This window comes from Poromitra crassiceps (assembly GCF_964638095.1).
Source record: "Poromitra crassiceps genome assembly, chromosome: 12".
Classification (NCBI taxonomy): Eukaryota; Metazoa; Chordata; class Actinopteri; order Beryciformes; family Melamphaidae; genus Poromitra; species Poromitra crassiceps.
In genome coordinates this window covers 24,805,221-24,830,673 of record NC_139632.1, presented here as the reverse complement: position 1 = coordinate 24,830,673, position 25,453 = coordinate 24,805,221, and the positions used below count along the sequence as shown (strand labels likewise).

Below are 25,453 nucleotides of genomic sequence, written 5' to 3'. Positions count from 1 at the left end.
GTGTCTGGCTGTGTGTTGTCATGGTAGTGTCTGGCTGTGTGTTGTCATGGTAGTGTCTGGCTGTGTGTTGTTATGGTAGTGTCTGGCTGTGTGTTGTTATGGTAGTGTCTGGCTGTGTGTTGTCATGGTAGTGTCTGGCTGTGTGTTGTCATGGTAGTGTCTGGCTGTGTGTTGTCATGGTAGTTTCTGGCTGTGTGTTGTCATGGTAGTGTCTGGCTGTGTGTTGTCATGGTAGTGTCTGGCTGTGTGCTGTCATGGTAGTTTCTGGCTGTGTGTTGTCATGGTAGTGTCTGGCTGTGTGTTGTCATGGTAGTGTCTGGCTGTGTTGTCATGTTAGTGTCTAGCTGTGTGTTGTCATGGTAGTGTCTGGCTGTGTGTAGAGTAGACATTCTTGTTGTCATGGTAGTGTCTGGCTGTGTGTTGTCATGGTAGTGTCTGGCTGTGTGTTGTTGTCATGGTAGTGTCTGGCTGTGTGTTGTCATGGTAGTGTGTTGTCATGGTAGTGTCTGGCTGTGTGTTGTTGTCATGGTAGTGTCTGGCTGTGTGTTGTTGTCATGGTAGTGTCTGGCTGTGTGTTGTCATGGTAGTGTCTGGCTGTGTGTTGTTATGGTAGTGTCTGGCTGTGTGCTGTCATGGTAGTTTCTGGCTGTGTGTTGTCATGGTAGTGTCTGGCTGTGTGTTGTCATGGTAGTGTCTGGCTGTGTGCTGTCATGGTAGTTTCTGGCTGTGTGTTGTCATGGTAGTGTCTGGCTGTGTGTTGTCATGGTAGTGTCTGGCTGTGTGCTGTCATGGTAGTTTCTGGCTGTGTGTTGTCATGGTAGTGTCTAGCTGTGTGCTGTCATGGTAGTTTCTGGCTGTGTGTTGTCATGGTAGTGTCTGGCTGTGTGTTGTCATGGTAGTGTCTGGCTGTGTGCTGTCATGGTAGTTTCTGGCTGTGTGTTGTCATGGTAGTGTCTGGCTGTGTGTTGTCATGGTAGTGTCTGGCTGTGTTGTCATGTTAGTGTCTAGCTGTGTGTTGTCATGGTAGTGTCTGGCTGTGTGTAGAGTAGACATTCTTGTTGTCATGGTAGTGGCTGGCTGTGTGTTGTCATGGTAGTGTCTGGCTGTGTGTTGTTGTCATGGTAGTGTCTGGCTGTGTGTTGTCATGGTAGTATCTGGCTGTGTTGTCATGGTAGTGTCTGGCTGTGTGTTGTTGTCATGGTAGTGTCTGACTGTGTGTTGTTGTCATGGTAGTGTCTGGCTGTGTGTTGTCATGGTAGTGTCTGGCTGTGTGTGTTGTCATGGTAGTGTCTGGCTGTGTGTGTTGTCATGGTAGTGTCTGGCTGTGTGTTGTCATGGTAGTGTCTGGCTGTGTGTTGTTGTCATGGTAGTGTCTGGCTGTGTGTTGTTGTCATGGTAGTGTCTGGCTGTGTGTTGTTGTCATGGTAGTGTCTGGCTGTGTGTTGTTGTCATGGTAGTGTCTGGCTGTGTGTTGTCATGGTAGTATCTGGCTGTGTTGTTGTCATGGTAGTGTCTGGCTGTGTGTTGTTGTCATGGTAGTGTCTGACTGTGTGTTGTTGTCATGGTAGCGTCTGGCTGTGTGTAGACACATTCTTGTGAACACAATAACTGAAGAACATGACATGGCAGAAACGTTACGCTACATGTCTCCCCTATAGGTTAACGGTTACACGATCTGAGTGTTGTTGTTTTTTACACTTTGCTGCATAAAAATGTACATATTGAGCAAAAACTGATACATTAAAACTACTGTATCATAACTCATTATTACTACTATTATCACGGTTGTTATGGCAGCTCAAGCGTCGCATGTTAACATTTGTGGCAAGCTCGATAGTTACACAAATCCACACCACCTGAGCCCGGTCCTGCTGCTAAGTATAGCAGCATCCATGGTTGAAGCCAGGCTCTCCAGTCTGTCAGTGGGTTTGCATCCCCTCTGCCAGACCTGCTGACGCAGCCACATTTCCTCTCCTATTGACCGGGCCAGGTCATCCGTGACAGTCTAACCAACGTCACTCAATCACCATGATAGAGTCAGCAGCAGAGTTGACTGTATCTTAACATGAAGCTCAAAACAAGATAGTATATATAATGACAAAAATGAAACAACAGCAGATAATCATGACTGTACAATAAATTATGTGTGTGTGTGTGTGTGTGTGTGTGTGTGTGTGTGTGTGTGTGTGTGTGTGTGTGTGTGTGTGTGTGTGTGTGTGTGTGTGTGTGTGTGTGTGTGCGGCTGGCACCGTAGATAGTGATGACGAGGTGAGGGCACACACTGCCCGGAGAACACCTGCTGCTGTCTCGGCACAGGCGAGCTGCTATTGTAACTTGTCTAATTAAGTTTGGCCTTTGTGACCTGCTATCCAGACCCGGCATCATCCATAAACTCAACACCTTGCGTTTAACGAGCGTTTCCATCATAAAAGGAGCAGACAGACAGAAAAGGGAGCAAGATGAAGATTGGAAAGGTGCTCCGTGTGCTGAAAGCACTGTTCATGCAGACCCCAGGTGGGAAATTAATCTCACACGTAGGCGCTGTGAGGGCTACAGTACCCGGCTCTGCTCTTTCTCTCACCGTGTGCCGCTTCTACTCTGCCAATCACGGCCCTGCTCTGTCTCTCACCGTGTCCCGCTTCTACTCTGCCAATCACGGCCCTGCTCTGTCTCTCACCGTGTCCCGCTTCTACTCTGCCAATCACAGCCCTGCTCTGTCTCTCACCGGGGGCCCGCTTCTACTCTGCCAATCACGGCCCTGCTCTGTCTCTCACCGGGGGCCCGCTTCTACTCTGACAATCATGGCTTCCCGAAAGTAATTACTTTAGAGTGGTCTTTCCGGGCCGCTTTGTATGAATCATACTGTAGCACAATCACAGATGAGTAAGCAAAAAGATGTCATACTGTGGAGACAATGGGTCTGGGTAAGAGTGAGATATATCTTGATATCCGTTCGGGATTTTCGCGTGCGAGAGGTTTGGCAAAGTAATCGACTTTCTTTGTTTTGATCAGCTGCTCTTTAACTGCCCAGAAAAGCAACCCACCCATCCGGCCATCCCCATGCCTGTTTCCACTACCAGACAACCTGAGACCCTCTGGGTCCTTTAGTCATCATCACTAGACTGAATTATATACATCTATTAGCTAACCCCATTATTTAACCTAGTATTTAAAGGGCAGATAAGAAATGTGTGTTGTAGCAATTACAAAGCTCATTGGAATGGAAAGCCTATTGCCATCTTGTATGAGCAGTGACCATCTGTTCAAGACTGTTCGAGATTGTAAAAGATGACAAGGGCGAGCAGAACGCTGTCACTGCTACGCAAACATAATAAGTGGAGGGAGGGACTCTGATTATTAATACTGTAACTATACATTGATGATTGATGTTTCCCATCAATACTGAGTAGATATATACATCTGTATATATATATATACATCTCACTGGATTATCTAATGCACTGATTTATTGAGTGATGTGATGTCATATTACAGTATTGTCTGTAGAAAGGTCATTTCTGGTAATTGGTAGGAAATGAGCTGATTTGAGGTAAGGTATAGATCACCCATTCCCATTCTGTGGGCCGGGGACCACTGGTGGGCTGCAAAGGTATTGCAAGTGGGACACCAAATCATTTGGAAAACATTACGATCTTCGTGGAAACAATTATGCATTTCTCCATTGTTGAATGTTACAATTATTTAATTTGTATAATCAATTATTTGTTATTAGCCTATTGCAGACAGCCCCTCACTTTTAGTCTCTGATTTCTGTGTGGTGCTGATGGACAGCTCCTTTTATCATTAAAATAAAAAGTGCTCTGGCCTCCACAGGTCCTACCATGGTCCTACTGTTTATGGTTGGATGTGGGCCGTGAGCATTTTTGAGACTTTCAAGTGGGCCTTGACTTGGAAAGGGTTGGGAACCGCTGGTATAGATAGATAGACGATAGAGCAACAACAAATCTAACACATCAAAATGTATAATACTGTTCATACAACAGATAACAGATAACATTCAGATAAAATTCAGTATAAATTAGGGATGCACCGATATGAAAATTTTGGCCGATGCCGATAACCGATATTAACATTGCTGTTATGGCCGATAACCGATATTTACCGATGTCGATATGATCTGTATAAAACCACATTTTTATGATCATCACATTTTGTACATACTGAAAAACACATGTTAACATTGAATTTGAAAAAGTTATGCATTTCTTTATTTGCAAAGCCTTTGGAAAAGCCCATAAATCATAGATTTACTCCATTATTTCATATCAATGTGAAGAATTTGGCTGATAATGATAACCGATATTAACATTGCAACATCTGACCGATACCGATATGACCGATATGTTAAAAAATAGGCCGATACTGGCCGATACCGATATGATTGCCGATATATCGTGCATCCCTAGTATAAATAGATGAATACAATAAAAAGTAGCAAATCGAAATGCAGCTTATGAAGAGCATTATTTATAGAAAAAGCCTATAGCAGATTTGTAAAACTCAGTTTAGCTGTTGTGGTTATAGACATTGGATGCCGTGACATGCCTCCCCGTCCCCGCTATTAAAATAACACTACACAGTATATAGATGAAAGAGACTACTGTTTGAAAGCTATAGTGCGTTTGTGTCCGTATATCTCTGGCTGCCTTCCAGCGATAGAGTGCGTGGATACAACATGCCTGCCTGCCTGGTGAAGGAAGTCTCATCTCTTTGTCATGGGTGAGGCATGGGGGCCTGAAACCCTAAACCCCAGTCAGCCACACTGGCCTATATTCCACAATTGGACACACAGCAGCAGTGTAGAGGAGAAATAACAGAGTGTACACTCACTTTAGAGTGTACGTAGCCCAGGGCTTCTTCTTGTACTATCGGCCGCATCTCTGCTGCATTAGGTGAAGAAAATGGTGTCTGGAGCTGTGGGAGGGGGGGGGGGGAGGCTTTTTGCTGTTTAGCTGTTGGGTGCACTCTGCACTGACTGCCAGATACTGCAGTAATCATACAAATACACCTTGGTGTTATTAATTCAAATCACCACACCTTACAGTTCAAACTCTGAAGGGCATATCGATATTTAGGTGTGCGTAAGTCCTGTAGGTGAGGACTGTACTGCTTTGAAAACATGCACAGGAAATGTGGATCTTTATTATGTGCCCTCAGGGAAATAACAGTCACTTGAATTCAAGTGTCTGAGATTGCTCCTTAAAACTATCCAGTGATAGCGTAAAATTGAACTGCATTTGCATTTGCATTTGCCTCTCAAAAATATGAGAATGAAGTGCTTTTCTACAATAGCCTGGTTACAGTTGCTACATGTTGATTTTCTATGGATATGGTTTCTATGTATCTTTTAGAAATGGGTCTATTTCCTGTGTATTTCTGTACATTTCTTATGGCATGTTGTGTTCACCGCGCTGCTGGTCTCACCCTTATGTATGCTTACATACATCCAGTCCACAGGGTCCAGAAGTGGGCTTTTCTGATGGAAGGACCATTAACTATTTAGTGCAGGTTCATTTCACACATTTGATCAAATTGGGGGCTTTTATCTTTGTGGAATTGGTTTACTGGTGAATATAATATAATATAATATTATAATATAATACAATGTTGTTGCACTTGACGGGCCTACATTTTTGGTGCCAGTTGCTGTATGTGGGAGGTGAGAATGATAGCATAAATAGAGATTTTAATTCACAAGAAATTGTGCTTGCCAGTGATGTAAATTAGGGACAATGGATTTAGTTGGTTTTTGAGAAAATCAATGAAAGAGATTATTGTTGATCTTTTAGGGTGTGACCGAGACCTTCTCTGTAGCCCAGCAGCTGTTTAAGCCCATGTTACTGTATATTTGATTCTCTGTTTTCTAATGAATATACATAATATATACAAAATTTACAAATACAATATATAGTCATAGTCAATAGTCATTGCAATTATAATATAAATAATCAAACAGTGTATAGCTTTAGTCATAGAAATAATAGTATTATTTAATATACGGTACTTACAGTTTCCGGGAAACGAAAGATGTAACGTACAACGTAAAGTTGTATATATTGTATTTTGCATATTTACGTATTGTATTGTTTCTTGCTTCTTTCTAGCAATATGTTGATACTGCTGTTTGCTCTGCACCTTACCTACGGGAATTTGTGTAACTTTTTATTGTTTAATTAGTTGTTGCTGTCATTGATGCTACTGCTGCTGTAACACCAGAATTTCCCTACGGGGATGAATAAAGTACTCTATCTATCTATCATCTATCATATAGATTATAATACATCCACTCACCTCATATCCATCCATGTGGGAACACACACTGACTCAAAGTTTCTCAAACCCAACAACAACCCATGGATGTACCTTAAATCCTCTTGCTGGTTTGAATTGAAAAACATCATAATATCATGAAGTGAAGCAGCTTATTTACAGCAATACAAAGACAAAACATTCAGATTTCTGTTTGCTCTTACTGGTTTATTTTGCGGATGCGCCTGTGCAGTCAGAGTATACTTCACAAAAGCAGTGATATCACAGTAGGAGAATGATTTGATCAGGAAACAATTTGAGTATGTAGGTTTGTCGTCATGATACCTGTTTTGTTGGTTAGACTGAGAGCCTCTCTGAGATAAATCAATTAATCGATCGGCATAAATCAATAAGAAAGCCTCATTTTGTAGGTCAAACATAATTTTAATCTTATTAGTGTAGTGTGTAATGTGGAGAGTCTGCTCCTGTGTTTCCTGGTTAATGGTTGATACTGAATTTAAGTCACAGTGGTTATTAGTGTAGTGTGGAGAATCTGTTCCTGTGTTTCCTGGTTATTGGTTGATGCTGAATTTAAGTCACAGTGGTTGTGTGCTGAAAGGGCCGCTGCTGTCCCAGTTGTTCCACAAATAGAGACATAAGAAATGTACTTAGAATAACAGCGCTGGGGTTTCACTTTCAAGCTGTCTTCAACAACTTCTAGAATAAAATTGGTGTATTGTAGGCAAAGAGGCAAAGTTTAAATCAACGTTACATTTTATACACTAACATCTCAATATTCATAAGATCAAGCAACTGATTGCATCAGATATATTATGATTTATTTCGTAGTCCATGTTACCATGGATGATGGAGTAGGGGAAAATGTAGGGATGCACCGATATGAAAATGTTGGCCGATACCGATAACTGATATGAACATTGCTGTATGGCTGATAACCGATATTTACCGATGTCGATATGATCTGTATAAAAACACATTTCTATGATAATAAAAAATGTGCACATACTGAAAAACGAATGCATTTCTTTATTTCCAAAACATCTGGAAAAGCCCATAAATCATAGATTTACCACATTGTTTCCTCTCAATGTGTAAACTTTGGCCAATACCGATAACCGATATTACCATTGCAACATCGGACCCATACCGATATAATGACTAACATCGACCGATACCAATATCATTGCTGATATATCGTGCATCCCTAGAAAAATGTCATCCTCCTCAAAATTCGAATGAGTTTCTAGTCCTTGTTTGTCTGTTGAGGTGACGAAGGCCCTCCTAGCTCTATGAGCACGATGCTGAACCAGCTCGGATCCAGTTTCGCGTGGGCAGCTCTCAGCCTCACTCTGACCCTTGTGCCTTGTCCTGTCTTTCAGCCATCATCAACCCCAAGCAGCCCAAAGAGAACAAGAGCTTCAACTTTGATTACTCCTACTGGTCACATACCTCAGTAAGTCTTTCTGCACTCACTCACACACACGCACGCGCGCACACACGCGCGCGCGCGCACACACACACACACACACACACACACACACACACACACACACACACACACACACACACACATACTGTGCATGCACAAACAGTATAAATGTTTCCTAGAGAGCACAGTACCGATTATTTAACATGTCTGTGGACTGGATGACAGCTGAATAATCAATGCTTTTGGTTGTGTTGATCAGTTTCCTTGTCAATGTGAAGATTTACATTGTTCACGGTCTCTCCATAGCCTGAGGACATCAACTATGCCTCCCAGATGCAAGTGTACAAAGACATCGGGGAGGAAATGTTGCTGCATGCCTTCGAGGGCTACAACGTCTGCATCTTTGCGTATGGTCAGACGGGTGCTGGCAAGTCCTACACCATGATGGGGAAACAGGATGTCAAGGATCAACAAGGAATCATTCCCCTGGTAGACTATACCTTTTGATGTTTGCTTGACCAAAGGTGCACACTAAGAAACAATGTTTGGCAAAAGGAGAACTGAATCTATATTTCTCAAAAGTAACTGTAACTGCTCAATTTGTCTCCTACCAGTTGTGTGAAGACCTTTTCACTAAGATCCACGATAGCAACAACGACAACAGCATGTCCTACTCTGTGGAGGTAAGCGTGGAGGCTTTCTGTCATTGCCTCTCCCTGAAACGGTTGTCTTGTTTTGAATGATCAAGCTAACATTATGAATGTGATCAGGTGAGCTACATGGAAATCTACTGTGATCAAGCTAACATTATGAATCTGATCAGGTAAGCTACATGGAAATCTACTGTGAGCGCGTGCGGGACTTGCTGAACCCTAAAAACAAAGGGCACCTGCGCGTGCGAGAACATCCTCTGATGGGGCCCTATGTGGAAGACCTGTCCAAGCTGGCTGTCACCAACTACAATGACATCCAGGACCTGATGGACTCTGGAAACAAGGCCAGGTGACGGTTCTTTCATTTCAGTCATCTCACTCTGCTTGTTGTTTGGGAGGGTCTTTGAGATACAGAGGCCATACAAATAGCACGCATGCATGGCCGTGAATGAATGGATTAATTAATGACCCGTTTTTTGTTCTTGCCAGAGAATTGACTTGCATGAGAAAACTCAAAAGAAGGTGGCATTTGTTTTGTGTTCCAATAACATTGAAAACATATCAAACTTCTCAAATACATCAAAGACATTTTTTGGTGCAGAATAAAAGTAGGACACGCTGAATTGAAGAAGTCACAGCTCTGCGAATACACAAAAGCCAGAGACTGAAATACAAGCTCTACATTCTGTAGGTTCATCTGCTTTAATTATTTATGTTCTACCTACAGTACCTACAGTTCACACTTTGAGTTGTGATCCTTGAATGTGTTTCTCAGACCTACAATAGCTGCATGACTTACCATGCTGCACTGGCAGGATACGTAACATTTAGACTAACCATGCTGCACTGGCAGGATAAGTAACATTTAGACTAACCATGCTGCACTGGCAGGATACGTAACATTTAGACTAACCATGCTGCACTGGCAGGATACGTAACATTTAGACTAACCATGCTGCACTGGCAGGATAAGTAACATTTAGACTAACCATGCTGCACTGGCAGGATAAGTAACATTTAGACTAACCATGCTGCACTGGCAGGATAAGTAACATTTAGACTAACCATGCTGCACTGGCAGGATACGTAACATTTAGACTAACCATACTGCACTGGCAGGATAAGTAACATTTAGACTAACCATGCTGCACTGGCAGGATAAGTAACATTTAGACTAACCATGCTGCACTGGCAGGATAAGTAACATTTAGACTAACCATGCTGCACTGGCAGGATACGTAACATGTAGACTAACCATGCTGCACTGATAGGATAAGTAAACCATGCTGCACTGGCAGGATAAGTAACATTTACTCGTTGTAGCTCTCCTTTTTTGCTACCTGCTTTTGCACAAACTGATCGTCACTAGAAATGTTCACGTTCCGTCCTTTCTTATTAGCTTGAAACAATCCAAGTTACAGTCACAACCAAGCAACCTAAACTGACTAGGGGCAATAGTTTTAATTGTTCTGTCTCCTCTCTGTCACTCATGCTGATTATTTGTCCTCAGTAAATCAGGCATGAATGTGTGTGTATGTTGTACAGTATGTAATGTAGGTTTGTAGGCATGCATGCAATGTACATTGGTTTTCAAGGGACTGTCGCCCAGTGCTCAAGTACTCAAGATTGGTCTCAAGTGTCTTGTTCTCCTATTTTTTACTTGGTCTTGAGCAAGCAAACGCTCATTTCAAAGTCAAGTACACAGCTTAGTGCCAGCCTCATTTCCCTCATCTGACACTAATTTGTTTTTCCTTTAAACTGTGATTGGCCCGCGCTATAGTGGGTGACCAGGACAGTCGAGTCTGGCGATAGCTTTCTTGGCTACCTGTTTGCTGTACTGTAGATCTGATAAAGATGATCCTGGTTCACCCCAACAGTCCTACCGGGCCACCTTTATGATACAGGTGGCCAAACTACAGCCCGCGTTTTCTGAAAACACAAAATAGTGTGGGGTTTTTATAACTCATTTATGCATCAAAAGTCATAAAAGTGCTCCTCGTTTGTGAAGATTATCCTGCTCAACACAAATTTCCACTCCCATAAACTTTTGTTAACCACAGACCTTATTTCATGCATTTAACCGAAATCCGCATTCTTAAATCCCATAGCCTTTTCCCCTTACGAACCAACATGGCGGCGATTTGCTATTTCCGACTCATTTAAATTTTGAGCCCTCATGATGGCAGTCCAAAACAATGGGCCTTTTTCACAGCGGCCATTTTTGTGTCGAAATGGCAGGGCACAGGTGCAAGCAAAACATTAATGAGGCTTTCCAACCTCCAATGATGGAAGTTGGGAACCTTGCATTGTTCTGGACTCGGTCTTGACTTGTTCTCACCTGAGGTGATCTGAAAATGCAGGAGACAGGACAGGAGCATTTATGTATGTTTTTAATGGGGTTCTTTCTGATGTTATATGGAGGAAACCCCAGGTGAGCACGGGGAGAACATGTAAACTCCAAACAGATAGGCCCCTAACGAGATAACCCACCTGAGCACTGGTGTGGGGGGAACATGCCCCCAGTGCCATTTGACCCAGGTGGGAATCGAACCCAGGGCCTTCTTGCTGTGAGGCAGCAGTGCCAGGACTGTGCCACACTTGAGCAGCTCCGGTGGGTATATTTCAGTGGTGTTAGATCATGTGTCATTGAAAATTTATGATGATTCCTTCTCTCTGCAGGACTGTGGCTGCCACCAACATGAACGAGACAAGCAGTCGCTCGCACGCCGTCTTTAACATCATCTTCACCCAGAAACGCCATGACGCCAAGACCGATAACACCTCCGAGAAGGTAGGCAGGATCATCTGAACAACCTGAGCGAACTCACTTCACATTGCGCTTTTGCTCCTGCTTATCTGTGAGCTGACAGTGATTGATCACAGCGATTAGGATCTTATCGTAAATAGGAAATCATTGATCCCTTGAAGGTCACAATGATAATGTGACATTGTGACGTTTTTTTTAATGAATGCTGATGTTGGAGTGAAGATAAATGACTTCCGCTTAGTTTGTTGTCAGCTCATGCATCGCAGCTGTGTTTAATATTTATTGGATGTTCTGTCGCAGGTCAGCAAAATAAGCCTGGTGGATTTGGCTGGGAGTGAGAGAGCAGATTCTACAGGAGCCAAAGGGACCAGGCTTAAGGTGACAATGACTCCCTCCACCGAATTTTGGACAATTATGAACAGTATGCATTGAAAACAGATTAGGGTGAAATAGGGTAAATAATTATCCACATTGAAGCAATTTAGATACTGTATTTCAATGCTAATATCTTCCTCTGCCTCTCACCCGGTCACAGGAAGGAGCAAATATCAACAAATCTCTGACTACACTGGGAAAAGTAATCTCTGCTTTGGCAGAAGTGGTATGTATATTTGTATACTGTTTCATGAAAGATGCAATTGATGTTATATAGGATAAACATGTTAACATTGTTGTCTACTTCATTTTAGGATCATGGAACAAATAAGGTAATTTGTTCAAATTCTAATATTTTATATTTTATTATTTATCTTATCCATATTGCAGATAATGCACAGATTATTGTTATAATTTGTGTTTGTATTTTACACACAGAATAAAAAGAAGAAGAAAGTGGAGAACCACATCCCCTACAGAGATTCAGTCTTGACCTGGCTGCTGAGAGAAAACCTGGGTATGAATGCAGTATTTATCTACTGTATGTGGCAGGCTGACGGAGCCAGAATGTTCCATTAGTTCTCCACAGAATGAATCCAAAGTGTTTCAATTAACTTCTTATCTGCATTTTCTCAGGTGGGAATTCCCGCACAGCAATGGTGGCTGCCCTGAGTCCCGCGGATATCAACTATGACGAGACCCTCAGCACGCTCAGGTAGAGACGAGACCCCCGGCACGCTCGGGTAGAGACGAGGCCCTCGGCGCGCTCGGGTAGAGACAAGACCCTCGGCGAGACCCTCGGCGTGCTCGGGTAGAGACAAGACCCTCGGCGAGACCCTCGGCGCACTCGGGTAGAGACAAGACCCTCGGCGAGATCCCCGGGAATGCTCGGGTAGAGACGAGACCCTCGGCGCGCACCGGTAGAGACGAGACCCTCGGCGCGCACCGGTAGAGACGAGACCCTCAGCGCGCTCGGGTAGAGACGAGACCCTCAGCGCGCTCCGGTAGAGACGAGACCCTCAGCGCGCTCGGGTAGAGACGAGACCCTCAGCGCGCTCGGGTAGAGACGAGACCCTCGGCACGCTCCGGTAGAGACGAGACCCTCAGCGCGCTCCGGTAGAGACGAGACCCTCAGCGCGCTCCGGTAGAGACGAGACCCTCAGCGCGCTCCGGTAGAGACGAGACCCTCGGCACGCTCCGGTAGAGACGAGACCCTCAGCGCGCACCGGTAGAGACGAGACCCTCGGCGCGCTCCGGTAGAGACGAGACCCTCAGCGCGCTCCGGTAGAGACGAGACCCTCGGTGCGCTCCGGTAGAGACGAGACCCTCAGCGCGCTCCGGTAGAGACGAGACCCTCGGCACGCTCCGGTAGAGACGAGACCCTCGGCACGCTCGGGTAGAGACGAGACCCTCGGCGCGCACCGGTAGAGACGAGACCCTCGGCACGCACCGGTAGAGACGAGACCCTCGGCGCGCTCGGGTAGAGACGAGACCCTCGGCGCGCTCGGGTAGAGGCCTGAGTTCTGCTGCGTCTTTGTCCTCCCACACAGCCCATGAAAGTGGCACTACACGACATTAAAGCCACTGAGACCTCGCTCTTGCATAACAGCGGCTTACATCAGCTTCACTCTTCAAACACCCTTCAGAAGTTGCAGCTGCAGTATTTAGAATTGTGTAACAAAAAGGACAGGGATGTCGGGGTAGTGCAGCATTCCCTGCCTACCAACACGAGGGTCGCAGGTTCAAGCTCCCGTGTTACCTCCGGCTTGATCAGGCGTCCATACAGGCACAATTGACCGTGTCTGCGGGTGGAAAGGTGGATTAAGGGTATGGTCGCTGCACTAGTGCCTCCTCTGGTCAGCCAGGGTGCCTGTTTGGGGGGAGGGGAACTGGGGGGAATAGCGTGATCCTCCCACATGCTATGTCTTGGCGGTGAAGCGCCTCACTATCAGGTGAAAAGAAGCGACTGCACATGTATTGGAGGAAGCCTGTGCTAGTCTACACTTGCCATATCAGTAGAGGGGGTGGAGCAACGACCGGGACAGCTTAGCAGGGAATTGGGCAAATACAATTGGGTGGAAAACGGAGGGGAATCCGAAAAAAAAGAAATTGAAAAAAGTACAGGGACTGGGAGGTTGTGTGCATGTGTGTGCGCGCGCACGCGTGTGTGTGTGTGTGTGTTGCTCTCTCCCCACCCTCACATGTGTCAAGATGCTAAAATATTTCTCTACAGGTATGCAGATCGCGCCAAACAGATCCGCTGTAACGCCGTCATCAACGAGGATCCCAACAACCGATTGGTGCGCGAGCTGAAGGAGGAGGTGGGCCGTCTGAAGGACCTGCTGCTCTCCCAGGGCCTGGGTGACATCCTTGACAGTAAGGGATCATCTGTTGGGGATATATCGAAATTAAATATATTGCTGATATCGTGATAAACGTGATATTAGCTACATTTTATTCTGTTGTAGTAATCACAAATGAGAATCTCTCCATCCAAATTATGTTAAATTGATGTTTATATTCCAGCAAGCCAATGCCATTGGTAGAAAGAAACAGAATTCTGCACAGTCATACTTTGTTGTTGTCACTGGACTTTTATTGATCACATCGTATGATGGTTGTATCGAATAATGAACCCCATAGAATCGTACTGTATTGTGAGAGAAGCACATCGTCCCATCCCTATCTTTTTTTGTTTTGACAGATTGATATACACAAGTCCTCACTCTCTCTCCAGCCCACACATCACTTCCCACATGCACTGCACTTTGATTCTCTGTATTCTCACAAACTATGTGCGTCACAAGTTATCACAAGAATGTTGTCTTTCTCTGTAACACTTTACAATAAGGGTCACAAAATTAACGGTTAGTTCATGCTTAATAAACAGCAATGCTTACTAAGCATTACCTAACCCTAACTATTAACAAACCCTAAATGATTAAATAATGCTTAAAGTAATACCTAGTTAACATGAACACCATTAGTTGAATGATTACTAGACACACTAGTTTACTGTTAATTAAGCATTAACTAACCCTTAATTTAGTTACCCTTATTGTATCTCATACCTGTTGTTCTGGCTGAACCTGAGTGATTCATTGGCAACAGTGGTCAAAGAGAGATCTGACTTGAAATGAAAACACATGGCTATGGCTTGTGAGCTAGAGCATCAGAACTCAATCGATCGATCGATCAATCAAACAAACAAACAAATAATACCTTTGCCTTTTTGTTGACTACAATGCTCAGGTGTTCAGCAGACAACAAGTGAATGATTGGATCTAAAAGTGTTACCTTGTCTCTTTTTTCTTCCTCTCTGTCTCTCTGCCTCTATCGTTCTTTATCTTCTCTTCTCCTAGCATATCATCGGGGGTCTGGCGCTGAGATAGCCGGTTTGAAATGTGTGTTTTATGACTCTTGCTTTTGCTCTTGTTGCACCTTAGCACCACCAGCGCTTACTGTTGCAATGACATAGTAGCGTTTGTGTGTTCTCTGCAGCACCACAACATCATGATATCTTAGAATTGTTTGGTTTAGATGATCAGCAATGATGTCTACTGAGATGGAAGTAGCTCATGTTTACTTATGCAGTATAGATGACATCCAGGGCCTGGTTTTAAGGTGATTTATATGCTTCATCATATTGGCTCTGATCTTGATATTTCCTTGATATGGCTTGGTGCTGTAGAGATTTTTGTATGGCTTCATAGGTTTGGCATTGGTGGGGCAAACTTAGGCAATAACACAATACAATATGCACAAATATGCACCTTAATGAGATATTTTATGCCCCGATTAGCTCATCACTTCTTCCATTCCCCAGTTGACTGCATGAGGGAGAGACTGTAACCCAACAGCTTCCATTCCTCTGGCAGGGTCGGTCTGTGACAATAAGCCCTATCTATCGCCTCCTGTTGGAGCAAGAGAGAAAAAACATAGGATGATGATGCAGCCTTCAGCATGCACAGTGGTACAATGTAGGAGCTTGAAGGTAGTCATCTCCAGTGAGTTTATACTATAAATTGTTATAGTCTTTCCATAATACAAGACATTAACTGTACCACAAAGGAGATATTATGTGATCCATCTTGGCAGACAGAATCCAGATGGATGGGTGTGATACACTGTCCCGCTTTATTGCTCCGTGTTGTCATAGCAGCAGCTGCAGGGTTGATATTCTTTATCTTGTAGAACGTAACAAGGCTTTAGCAGTGCCGAGTGACAACATCTTACATGTGGTATAAAATCAGGTTGTTCAGCAGAATATTTTTTTAATAAACCGTAGTACACTAATAACTATCAAATGATTTCCACCTCTAATGGTTCATGGTCATACCTTCCATTCTGCCAGAGAAATGGATTTCCTCTTACGCTGATTTAGTTGGTAGTGATTATTTTAGCACAGCTCAATGAACATTAAATGAATCTTGCAGGCTTTTAGATGTAATCTGAACTGCAAGTCCTGGGCTCCTAGTGTTCTACAGGAAATGGAGAGAACGAATGAGTAGAACTGAGTCACCGTGTGTCTGCACATCGCACATGTATTTTTGGATATTTGATGATTACTTTTTATTCTAAATGATTTCTTGATCAATACAACCACTTGATTGCCAATAGCAATTTATTCTTAATCCCCTGGTAGTTGGCAGATGCACAGTTTTGAATGTCTTGAATTGAATGTTCCTACATATAGCATTTTGCTTGAAGTTTCTATATCATAGCTGTATTTCTTTCTGTCCCCTTGTGGCTTGATGGCCCATTGTTGCATCCTTTAAGTTGGTCTTCTTTGCCTGTGGCTTCCAGCTGGTGATGCTCTACCTTTGTGCACTCGCAGTGAAATTTCCTCTCTGTGAATTAGATTTGTTTCAAGCTACATATCTTCTTTCTCCTTCTTTTCTATTTCCCCTTCTCTTCCTTATCTGTCTGCTTCTTTCTGTTTCTTGCCTCCCTATCCCCGGCTACCCCACCTCACTTCCTGTACACACTCCGCGCCCCCTCCCGTCCCGACACAGACCTATCCGATTACAAGAACAATAACAATAAACGCCAAGCTGTGAATCAAAGGGATGATCTCTCCACAGTGACCAATGCCATGACGGGGATGAGTCCCTCCCCGTCTCTCTCGGCGCTGTCCAGCCGTGCCGGATCCATCGCCAGCCTCCATGACCGCATCATGTTCAGCCCAGGCAGCGAGGAGGCCATCGAGAGGCTGAAGGTCAAAGCACGCCTCTTTATACACACACACAGTTATGACACACTGCAGTCTGATTACTGTACATTGGATATTCCTTATCAGTTGTATATTGTCAGATCACATGGAAAATAACTGTTCGGTGCTACTTTTACCTATAGCTCTTACAACAGCTGAACGAGTCTTTGCTGTATTAACAATCACCTTCATTTGAAATATCAGGAAACAGAGAAAATAATTGCTGAACTCAATGAGACTTGGGAGGAGAAGCTCCGCCGGACAGAAGCCATTCGAATGGAAAGGTGAGATACGTATCAGCCAGGAGGGATGTTTGTCTGATCACATCAGTGGAGTCAACTGGGAGGCATGACAGAAAGAGCCATATCCCCTCAGTGCAAATGAGTTTGGTTTGGCGGTCTTGTCACAGCATTGTATTGTTATCTACAGAGAGGCCTTGCTGGCAGAAATGGGTGTGGCAATGCGAGAAGATGGTGGAACTGTTGGTGTCTTCTCCCCTAAGAAGGTAAGACGATATGACCAGCCCAGATCTCTTTAAATACTCTGTGCTGTAATCCACAATGTTAAAATTAAATATTCTTGGAGAGAAAGCATGACAAAAAAAAGATTAAAAACAGAATTACCGGTACTCATTAAAAACATTTGTTCATTTGCTCCGAAGCCTTCAGATAATAGCCACAGAAAGCCAGAGGCTGTGTTTATTGACACAGTAGGGCTGTTTTCCCCCAATGAGGTTTGTAGATGTGGAGTGTCTATAGTGCTGTATCCTTCTCTGAGTGCTCCTCTAAACAGCACACATGGCCTAGTGCTGTATCCTTCTCTGAGTGCTCCTCTAAACACCACACATGGCCTTGCCAAGGCAAATCAGTCAAGGGTTTCTCTTTTTCATTAAGTGCTATCTTAAATCGACTTCATTATTCACTGCAAAGACACCCTTGCTGTGCTGAAGGCAACAATGGGTTTAAACATGGGGGGGAAGGTACTAGTGCTGCCCCCATTTCACTAATTTATGACTGTTTGCCTACAGGCCAATGGTGTCTGACAGAGAATAAAATACAATTGACTCATGCTGTGGAGCTGTGGGGAGTGAATTTGTCTGCATGGTTTTAACTATCGCTGATGATCCTGCTGAATGACTTTCTCTCACCGGAAGAGATTGCTTTTGACTACTGTGATATGCAGTGTATGCATATGTTATTGAAAATAACATATGGAAATTAAATAATATATGATCTATGTATTTTACTATCCAAGTTGCTACAAACACTAAAAAATCATTCCTTGTCTGTATTAGACTCCTCATCTGGTGAACCTCAATGAAGATCCTCTGATGTCCGAGTGCCTGTTGTACTATATTAAAGATGGAATCACCAGGTTAGAGATTTTCAGATATTTTACCATGAAACCCCATTCAGTGATTGCAGTAAGGCGCTCCCTTTTGAAAGACTGTGGCAATAGCATGAGTTGTTGATTTAGAGACATTTCTCTCTCTCTCAAATCTATTGACATAACTTTTGCTACATGGACTGACAGAATGAAGGCAAAGTATTGCGTATTGCTCCAGAATGTATTTTGAGTATTTTGTCATTTTTGTTCAGCGTGACCTAAAATAGACTCGTATTTTGAGATATTATGGTGAAAGGAGGTTGAAAAAAAGTGTGGCTTTGTCCATGCTTAAAGGGAGGCTTTGCCGATTATCAAGCTACTTTGTATCATTATAATCTCGGTAATATAAGCAGATGGGCAGTGTTTACCTTCTCTATACGTTTTCCACGCAGAGAAATATCCTCCGTTTGTCTGCCTGCAACTCTGCCCCCACCAGCTGCAAGTCATTAAGGCTCGTTAAGGCTCTTCTCTGTGGATGTGTGCATACTTAAAAAATAAAAATGAACAATAACAGCCGCCCTGGAAGCTGCCTCGACAGCAGATTCCGCATCTCGAGCAGAGCTTCCACGGTACCGTTGTGACGCGTTGCGACGTGAAACAAATCACAACGGAGCGTTAATGAACTGGGAGCTCTGCCTGTAGGGTAGACTGAGGGAAGGTTAAGGTCATACTACTGACATTGTATGGATACAAATCTGGTTGAAAAATGGCAAAGCCTTCCTTTACTTGACGCTTGTGTTATTATAAAAAGGCGAATGCAACAATAATTAAAACAAATTTTCAATCAAAGCAATTCGCTTGATTGTTGCCATAATGGTATTGCATCATATTGTTGTTGTCTGCCATGACATCATATTGTCCCTATATTTACAGGGTGGGTCGTGTGGATGCCAGCAGTCGTCAAGACATCGTCCTCAGTGGCCACTTTATAAAGGATGAGCACTGCACCTTCACCAGTACGACTGGTCCCATGGGCGAAGGTGAGCTGTGCTGCCCCCTGTAGGATTGTACATCACATTTTATGTTGTTGGACAGGAAGTGAAGTCTCATTATGTGCCCTGGTCCTAACTAGCCGTCATCCTCGAGCCCTGTGAAGATGCTGAGACTTATGTCAACGGAAAGAGAGTGACAGAGCCCACCATCCTCAAATCAGGTGAGCTACCTCTCTTGCTCTCTAGCTCCCTAAATTCCAGTCTCTTTTCCTTTTCATAATACGTAGTAGTTATGCTTGAATATATCATTTATATCTTTGTATTTGTTCTCTTAATACATTCTGATTTTTGATACCTGTCTCTGGGCCTACTCTTGTAGGAAACCGCATCATCCTAGGAAAGAGCCATGTGTTCCGGTTCAATCACCCTGAGCAGGCCAGGGCAGAGAGGGAGAGGACGCCCTGTGCTGAAACCCCTGCTGAGCCTGTGGACTGGGCCTTCGCCCAGAGAGAGCTGCTGGACAAACAGGGCATCGACATGAAGCAGGAAATGGACCAGAGGTACTGTGGGGAAAGGACACTACTGAGCTTTATTCATTCAAGAACCGGAATAAGAAAGCCAATGTAGATACTGTAGAGCAGTGATACTCAACCTGCGGCCCGGGGGCCAGATGCAGCCTGCAATAGGGTGCAGAGTGGCCCCCCAACCATTTTCTAATTCAGAATGAAAACTAATGTTAGATCAAGTTTGACTGAGCTCCAGCTAAATTGTCAAATACTGCTAGTCTGCTCGCCACCCAGGCACTTATGTACTTAACTTAACTTAACTAACTGTCCTGAGTGCACAAAATTGTCAGACTAAACTCCGACTGACACCCCCAAAAAGCTATAATCCGCTACAGAAAGATTTGTATTAATCTATGTTTATTAACTGGCCCCTGGCCTCCTGTCATTTTACAAAAGTGGCCCCCGGGCAAAGCAAGTTGAGTATCCCTGCTGTAGAGGAGAGGGCTTTGCCACCAACACATTGTAGAAGAGAGGTGGGAAGGGGCGGAGGGTAATACTAGTCTAGCCACAATCTGAGGCTCAACAGCTGTCACATCATACAGACCCACAGCACCATGACTAGTTACCCCTTTAAAATCTATGTCACAGTCAATGGTATCCTGCTCCAGAAACATCAAGGCACTCAGACAAAAGAGTGTTTATTTTGAGGTGATTTGTCATCTGTGTTTATGTCTTCAGGCTGCAGGAGTTAGAGGACCAGTATCGCAAAGAAAGAGAGGAGGTCAACAACCTTCTGGAGCAGCAAAGACTGGTAGGTTAATGGGTGGATCTTGGAAGACTGTAGGCAGGAGTGTTGTTTATATTCACCGTGAAAGACAGTAGAGGTAGGTTGTGTACTCTCAGGTGATGTAGAACATCCTCACACTGTTGACATCTTTATTGAGTGTGTGTGGTACTGGAGGTGATGCTTGTGGCAGTTGGGGTGGGTCCCAAACACAGAGGGGCCCAAAAATATCCTGATTAACCGTGCCACATCAACCTCCATTAATTTGATTTTTAAATAACTTAATTAATCATTAACTTGATATTGGGACAGTTGAATCGGATATGCTTGTATTTGATCAATTTTTTCTAGATGTCTGACACATGAATGTCCTCCCCCATATACCACACATATGTTTTCCTATTCATGCCCAAACCATATTATTTCATGCATGGTCTTCCAGCTAAAAAATATAATTTTTTTGTTTTGTTCTAAAGTTGACATTTTGGAGGCTCATTAATTGTTCATTTGCACCCAATTGTCTTTATTTTCACCTCTCGTACATGGAATTATAGCATTTTAAATTAAAATTAGCATTTGTTTTTCCAAGCTTCACGTATACTGTATTATGATACAGTTAATACTGTATATTTTGAATGAGCTTTGACCCACTATTTCAGGTTATATCAATCATCCAATTCACTTGTCCCAATCATCTCTACTCCTGAAGGGTTTGGTTGTTGCTATGCCAACACTTTCTGACATGGCTCAAAATGAATCAATTGTGTAGGATTATGAGAGCAAGCTGGAGGCTCTACAGAAGCAGGTGGACCGCATTTACCCAGAAGCCGAAGACGAGGAGGAGCCAGAAGAGGAAGGTAGAGTAAATTATGGGACACATTTACACACGTTGATGTTGGTGAGCAAATCTTTGGTATATGATCATCTTGTATCCTCTCTTTGACCCCAGTGCAATGGACAGAGAGGGAAACAGAGCTGGCTGTGTGGAGCTTCCGTAAGTGGAGGTGCTACCAGTTCACCTCACTGCGTGACTTGTTGTGGGGAAACGCTATCTTCCTCAAGGAGGCCAACGCCATTAGTGTGGAACTCAAGAAGAAGGTCACGTAAATTATTGTCCTCTAAACTTCATTCACGTTATCTCCACAGAACGTAACTGTTTTAATACTCAGCTCTGTCTGCACCTTGTGCTTCTTGTTGACCCTGCAGGTCCAGTTCCAGTTTGTGCTGCTGACAGACACTCTCTACTCCCCGCTGCCTCAAGACCTGCTGCCCCCAGAGGGGGCCAAGGACAGAGAGAAACGACACTTCCCACGCACCATTGTGGCAGTGGAGGTGCAGGACCAGAAGAATGGAGCCACCCACTACTGGACATTAGAAAAACTAAGGTACAGTGTTTTTAAACGTCAAGCCCAAGACCCAACCTTGGGCCGCATAAAGATGAAAATGGATTAAAAGATTAAAATTTGCGCAAATCGTGTGTTCAACAACTGAACATTTTGTATTTATTTATTTTTCTCTCCTGTATGATCCGCTGTTGATGGGAGAGGACTCTGTTTTTTCTGTATTTGCTTGTTCTTTTCATTTCTGCTGTGCTAAATAAACTCAACTAAACTAAACAATTATTAAATGTACTGTAGGATAGCCTGAATAGAATCCTGCTAGATTTGGCTGAAAAACAGTGTAATAAGGTTACTCTGAGATAAAGTCATTTTGGTTCACAAGAAATATTCTCTTAAATATTTGTATCTCTAGAGGAAGATGAAAGCCTCAGAGATATATATATAATAACAGATGAAGCATTATTTTGAATGTCTGTGTTGTCTGTTATGAATGATGATTTTCACAAAAAAGTATAGTATTGGTTCAATGTGATAATTGTTGCTGCTCCCTGCAGGCAGAGGCTTGATCTCATGAGAGAGATGTATGACCGCGCTGCTGATGTGCCCAGCAGTGCCACTGAGGACTGTGAAAATGTCATGACTGGAGGCGACCCCTTCTATGATCGTTTCCCCTGGTTCCGTCTGGTTGGCAGGTAAATGCATCCCAGGAAGATCATTGGCTCTATGCATGGCCAGGGAAAGGTGCACATGAATCTCCTGCCCATTCACTATAAACACCAAAGCCAGACTGACCTGCATTGTTCAATTCATTGTTACTGGTGGATTATATAACTTGCTCTACTGTAAAACACAGCGGCCTCTATCTTCCCAAAAGCGCTAATTTAGCGTTTGCGCTCGCTTAACGCTGTGCGCAATGCAAATTGGGGGCGGACACAAGCGCATGCCTGTGATAACTGTACTGGGCATTGGCTGCCACAAGCCAAAGCAGGCGTTTCAGCGCTAAAATGTGGTGATAGATGGCATTATGCTATCGTCAGCAGCTCGCAATTACTTTGCGCTAAGAGCTTTGAAAAGGACCTCTTACGCGCAAATACCTCTCTGCGCTGGGTGCGCTGCACGGAGATTACCCAGTGCTCCCAGTGCAGAGAGGTATTTGCTCAGTGGAAAGTGGAATTCGTTTTGGATATGTCATTACGCACAGCCTTGCCACGCCAAGTCATCAAATTATGCTGCTAAAATTGGGTATTAGCAGATAATTCAGTGAGGCAATCAACTATAACTCACTGAGAAACTTTTATCACATCGCAAAGAGGGAAATTAATTGAGAAAACGTGTTGGACAATGGATATAGGCTATTTACCTTCATAACCCGAAGGGTCGTTGGCACCACACAGACGATCTGTCAATAAGCTCCCTCTGTCCTCGCACGAGTGAGTACACTCTATTATGCATGGAGAGAATTACAGCATATTGCATGCCTCACGCAAACAGACATTGCAACACGGGAATCTGATTGGTTTTGATTGACGTAATGCCCAGCCTTGCCTGGCCACGCCTGTGAATAATTCTGGTAGTTAAGACCGCCCAAATCCCGTTTGCACAGGCATTTTGGGGCGCAGATGATTTTGGGACGGCTCTAATTTGCGCTTGCGACACGTGTTGTGAACGTTTGCGCACCCCGCCAAGAATTGCATCCCCAACATAATTCGGGGCTGTTTTAACTTAGCAATCAGGGAGGTCACGTCTACCAGACAATTATATCACTTTTAAACAGTTACATTTCTGTATAAATGATTACAAGTAAGCTCCCGTGAGGTGGGGATGCTTTTTTTTGCTGCTGGGCGGGGGAGCAAAACTCGGCAGAACACCTGGCGGACGGCGCAAGGCGGACTGCTATCTTCCCATGCCTTAAGGCACGCGCAAACTGATGCGCAAGCGCTATTAGGGGATAGCGCCTGTCGGAAGATATAGCCCAGCAACTTTTGAATTTCCCGAAGGCAAACCTATCATAGGTGATAACGGGAGGTTCTGGAGTGGTACCCAAACTGCTGATTATTGTGTTTGAGAAAAGCTGGTGAACTCTAATGACTTTTGCAGAATGTATGTTGCATATGCATTCTCCTGACTTGTATGGAGGACCAGAAGAACTATTTATTGATGTATTAATACTTAATTTGTGAATTTGTTTTGATTCTTTTTAAATGTACAATTAGATAATGATTAAGGAAACACTTCATTATATTCCAAATAACTCTTCTGGTCCTCCATAGACTTGAGTCTGTTGTTCCCAGTCTATGCTGTAAGTCTATGTAAATCAAAAGCCTTGAAAAGCCTAGACGTTTGGACATCATTTATCAACCAACATACTTAGGTGATCAAATTGGCACAGAAAGCATTTTAAATATAAGACTTGTCTTCAAATGAGACCTGTGCCATTTATTCTTTTAGACCTGTGCCATGTGCCATGTATTCTTTTGTAACTGATAAAGTTTAACTCACATTTTACACATTCTCAATCAATTATTCTATTATTATTTCATTTTATTATTTTATTCTTGCTCTTGCTTGTTATTTAGAATTCTTTGTCTCTTTTTTCTAAAAGCCAATGTGTATTTCTGGTGAACATGGACTTGCAGCATTAACACAACCAAAGCAAACCATACCTGGCTCCTGTGGTAGCTGGAGGTAATTGACTTCTCTGGAAGCGTGTCTGTTTGCCACAGGGAACCACGATTATATCATATCTATCAGCCTGACTGATTGGCATCCTGGTGGCTTGGCAGACTAAGGTGTACACCATGCACTAGCAGCACCGGGGGTGGAATCCTACTCATGATCTTCGTAACTTGTCTTGCACTCTCCCATCTGTCCTGTCTGTCTCCAGAAATGCTATAAATACCGAAACAGAAATGTCATAAAGTTAATTTAGAAAACCAGCCCATTTTGGCTCAGAGGGAGCCAGGTTTTCTCCAGTGACCCAGAAAATCTGGTCCTCTACCCCCCCCTCTTGGTTGAACACGTGTGTGCTTCTATTCTATTGTACTAACCTAGTTCCCATGTCTCTGGCTGCACCAGCAACCCCATTTTCAACACATGCATGAGCGAGCGCATGAGTGACCCTACCCCGTCCCCGACCCTCTCCAACTCTGAAATTACTGAGCTGGCTGACTCTCGGCGGGAGGGGCGAGGGGAGGAGGAGGAGTTGGAGGACCTGGAGGATGATATCTTTTTGGACGACACGTACTCGGAGCTCGGGGGAGAGGATGATGATGATGATGATGATGATGATGAGGGAGAGCTCTGCCGAGGCTCCAGCGAAGGCCAGGATCCCTTTTACGACCGCTCACCATTATTCAGTGTAGTGGGAAGGTTGGTGAGGTTTCAGGAGCATGCTGGTGGAGGAAACTAGCTCTTTCACGCTGAGACACAGGGTCTGCTTCCCTTAACAGAGGTCAGCACATAGAAAATGACATACAAGCAGATACAGTGCACATCACAGATACGTACAAGATGTTCTCACCAACTTCTCACTTCTCTGCACAGAGATGGAGATTGGAGTGTGTTGTGGACTGTGTCTTCTGCATGGGTGGAGACAGCACATAGAACGTGCACATGAACTTCATGTTACTGTAACAAATCAGCACCAGACTGTCTTTTGGCTACTGATGTGGCAACCACACGTCTTAGGTCCACGTTAGCTTGGTTTTTTTTTACAGTACATTTTTATTGGGACTGTCGTCATGTTGGGGTGAGTAAACTATGGCTGTAACTGCAACAT

At 43.8% G+C, this 25,453-nt stretch overlaps 1 protein-coding gene across 1 annotated transcript in view; it reads left to right on the top strand.

The window, feature by feature from the left end:
• Nucleotides 1–25,453, top strand: part of kif1aa (kinesin family member 1Aa) — a gene marked incomplete at both ends in the record, with an annotated part of 54,840 nt that overhangs the window by 4,849 nt on the left and 24,538 nt on the right. The window contains 24 exons of the mRNA XM_083647286.1: nucleotides 7,671–7,744; nucleotides 8,027–8,209; nucleotides 8,335–8,403; nucleotides 8,544–8,722; nucleotides 11,053–11,164; nucleotides 11,441–11,518; nucleotides 11,676–11,741; nucleotides 11,830–11,847; nucleotides 11,954–12,032; nucleotides 12,152–12,230; nucleotides 13,749–13,891; nucleotides 16,600–16,733; nucleotides 16,932–17,011; nucleotides 17,157–17,232; nucleotides 18,022–18,101; nucleotides 18,987–19,093; nucleotides 19,186–19,266; nucleotides 19,425–19,605; nucleotides 20,290–20,362; nucleotides 21,105–21,192; nucleotides 21,285–21,433; nucleotides 21,542–21,720; nucleotides 22,230–22,367; nucleotides 24,751–25,044. Of these exons, the coding sequence (XP_083503412.1) occupies nucleotides 7,671–7,744; nucleotides 8,027–8,209; nucleotides 8,335–8,403; nucleotides 8,544–8,722; nucleotides 11,053–11,164; nucleotides 11,441–11,518; nucleotides 11,676–11,741; nucleotides 11,830–11,847; nucleotides 11,954–12,032; nucleotides 12,152–12,230; nucleotides 13,749–13,891; nucleotides 16,600–16,733; nucleotides 16,932–17,011; nucleotides 17,157–17,232; nucleotides 18,022–18,101; nucleotides 18,987–19,093; nucleotides 19,186–19,266; nucleotides 19,425–19,605; nucleotides 20,290–20,362; nucleotides 21,105–21,192; nucleotides 21,285–21,433; nucleotides 21,542–21,720; nucleotides 22,230–22,367; nucleotides 24,751–25,044 (2,740 nt within the window). The remainder of the gene's footprint in view (nucleotides 1–7,670; nucleotides 7,745–8,026; nucleotides 8,210–8,334; nucleotides 8,404–8,543; nucleotides 8,723–11,052; nucleotides 11,165–11,440; nucleotides 11,519–11,675; nucleotides 11,742–11,829; nucleotides 11,848–11,953; nucleotides 12,033–12,151; nucleotides 12,231–13,748; nucleotides 13,892–16,599; nucleotides 16,734–16,931; nucleotides 17,012–17,156; nucleotides 17,233–18,021; nucleotides 18,102–18,986; nucleotides 19,094–19,185; nucleotides 19,267–19,424; nucleotides 19,606–20,289; nucleotides 20,363–21,104; nucleotides 21,193–21,284; nucleotides 21,434–21,541; nucleotides 21,721–22,229; nucleotides 22,368–24,750; nucleotides 25,045–25,453) is intronic.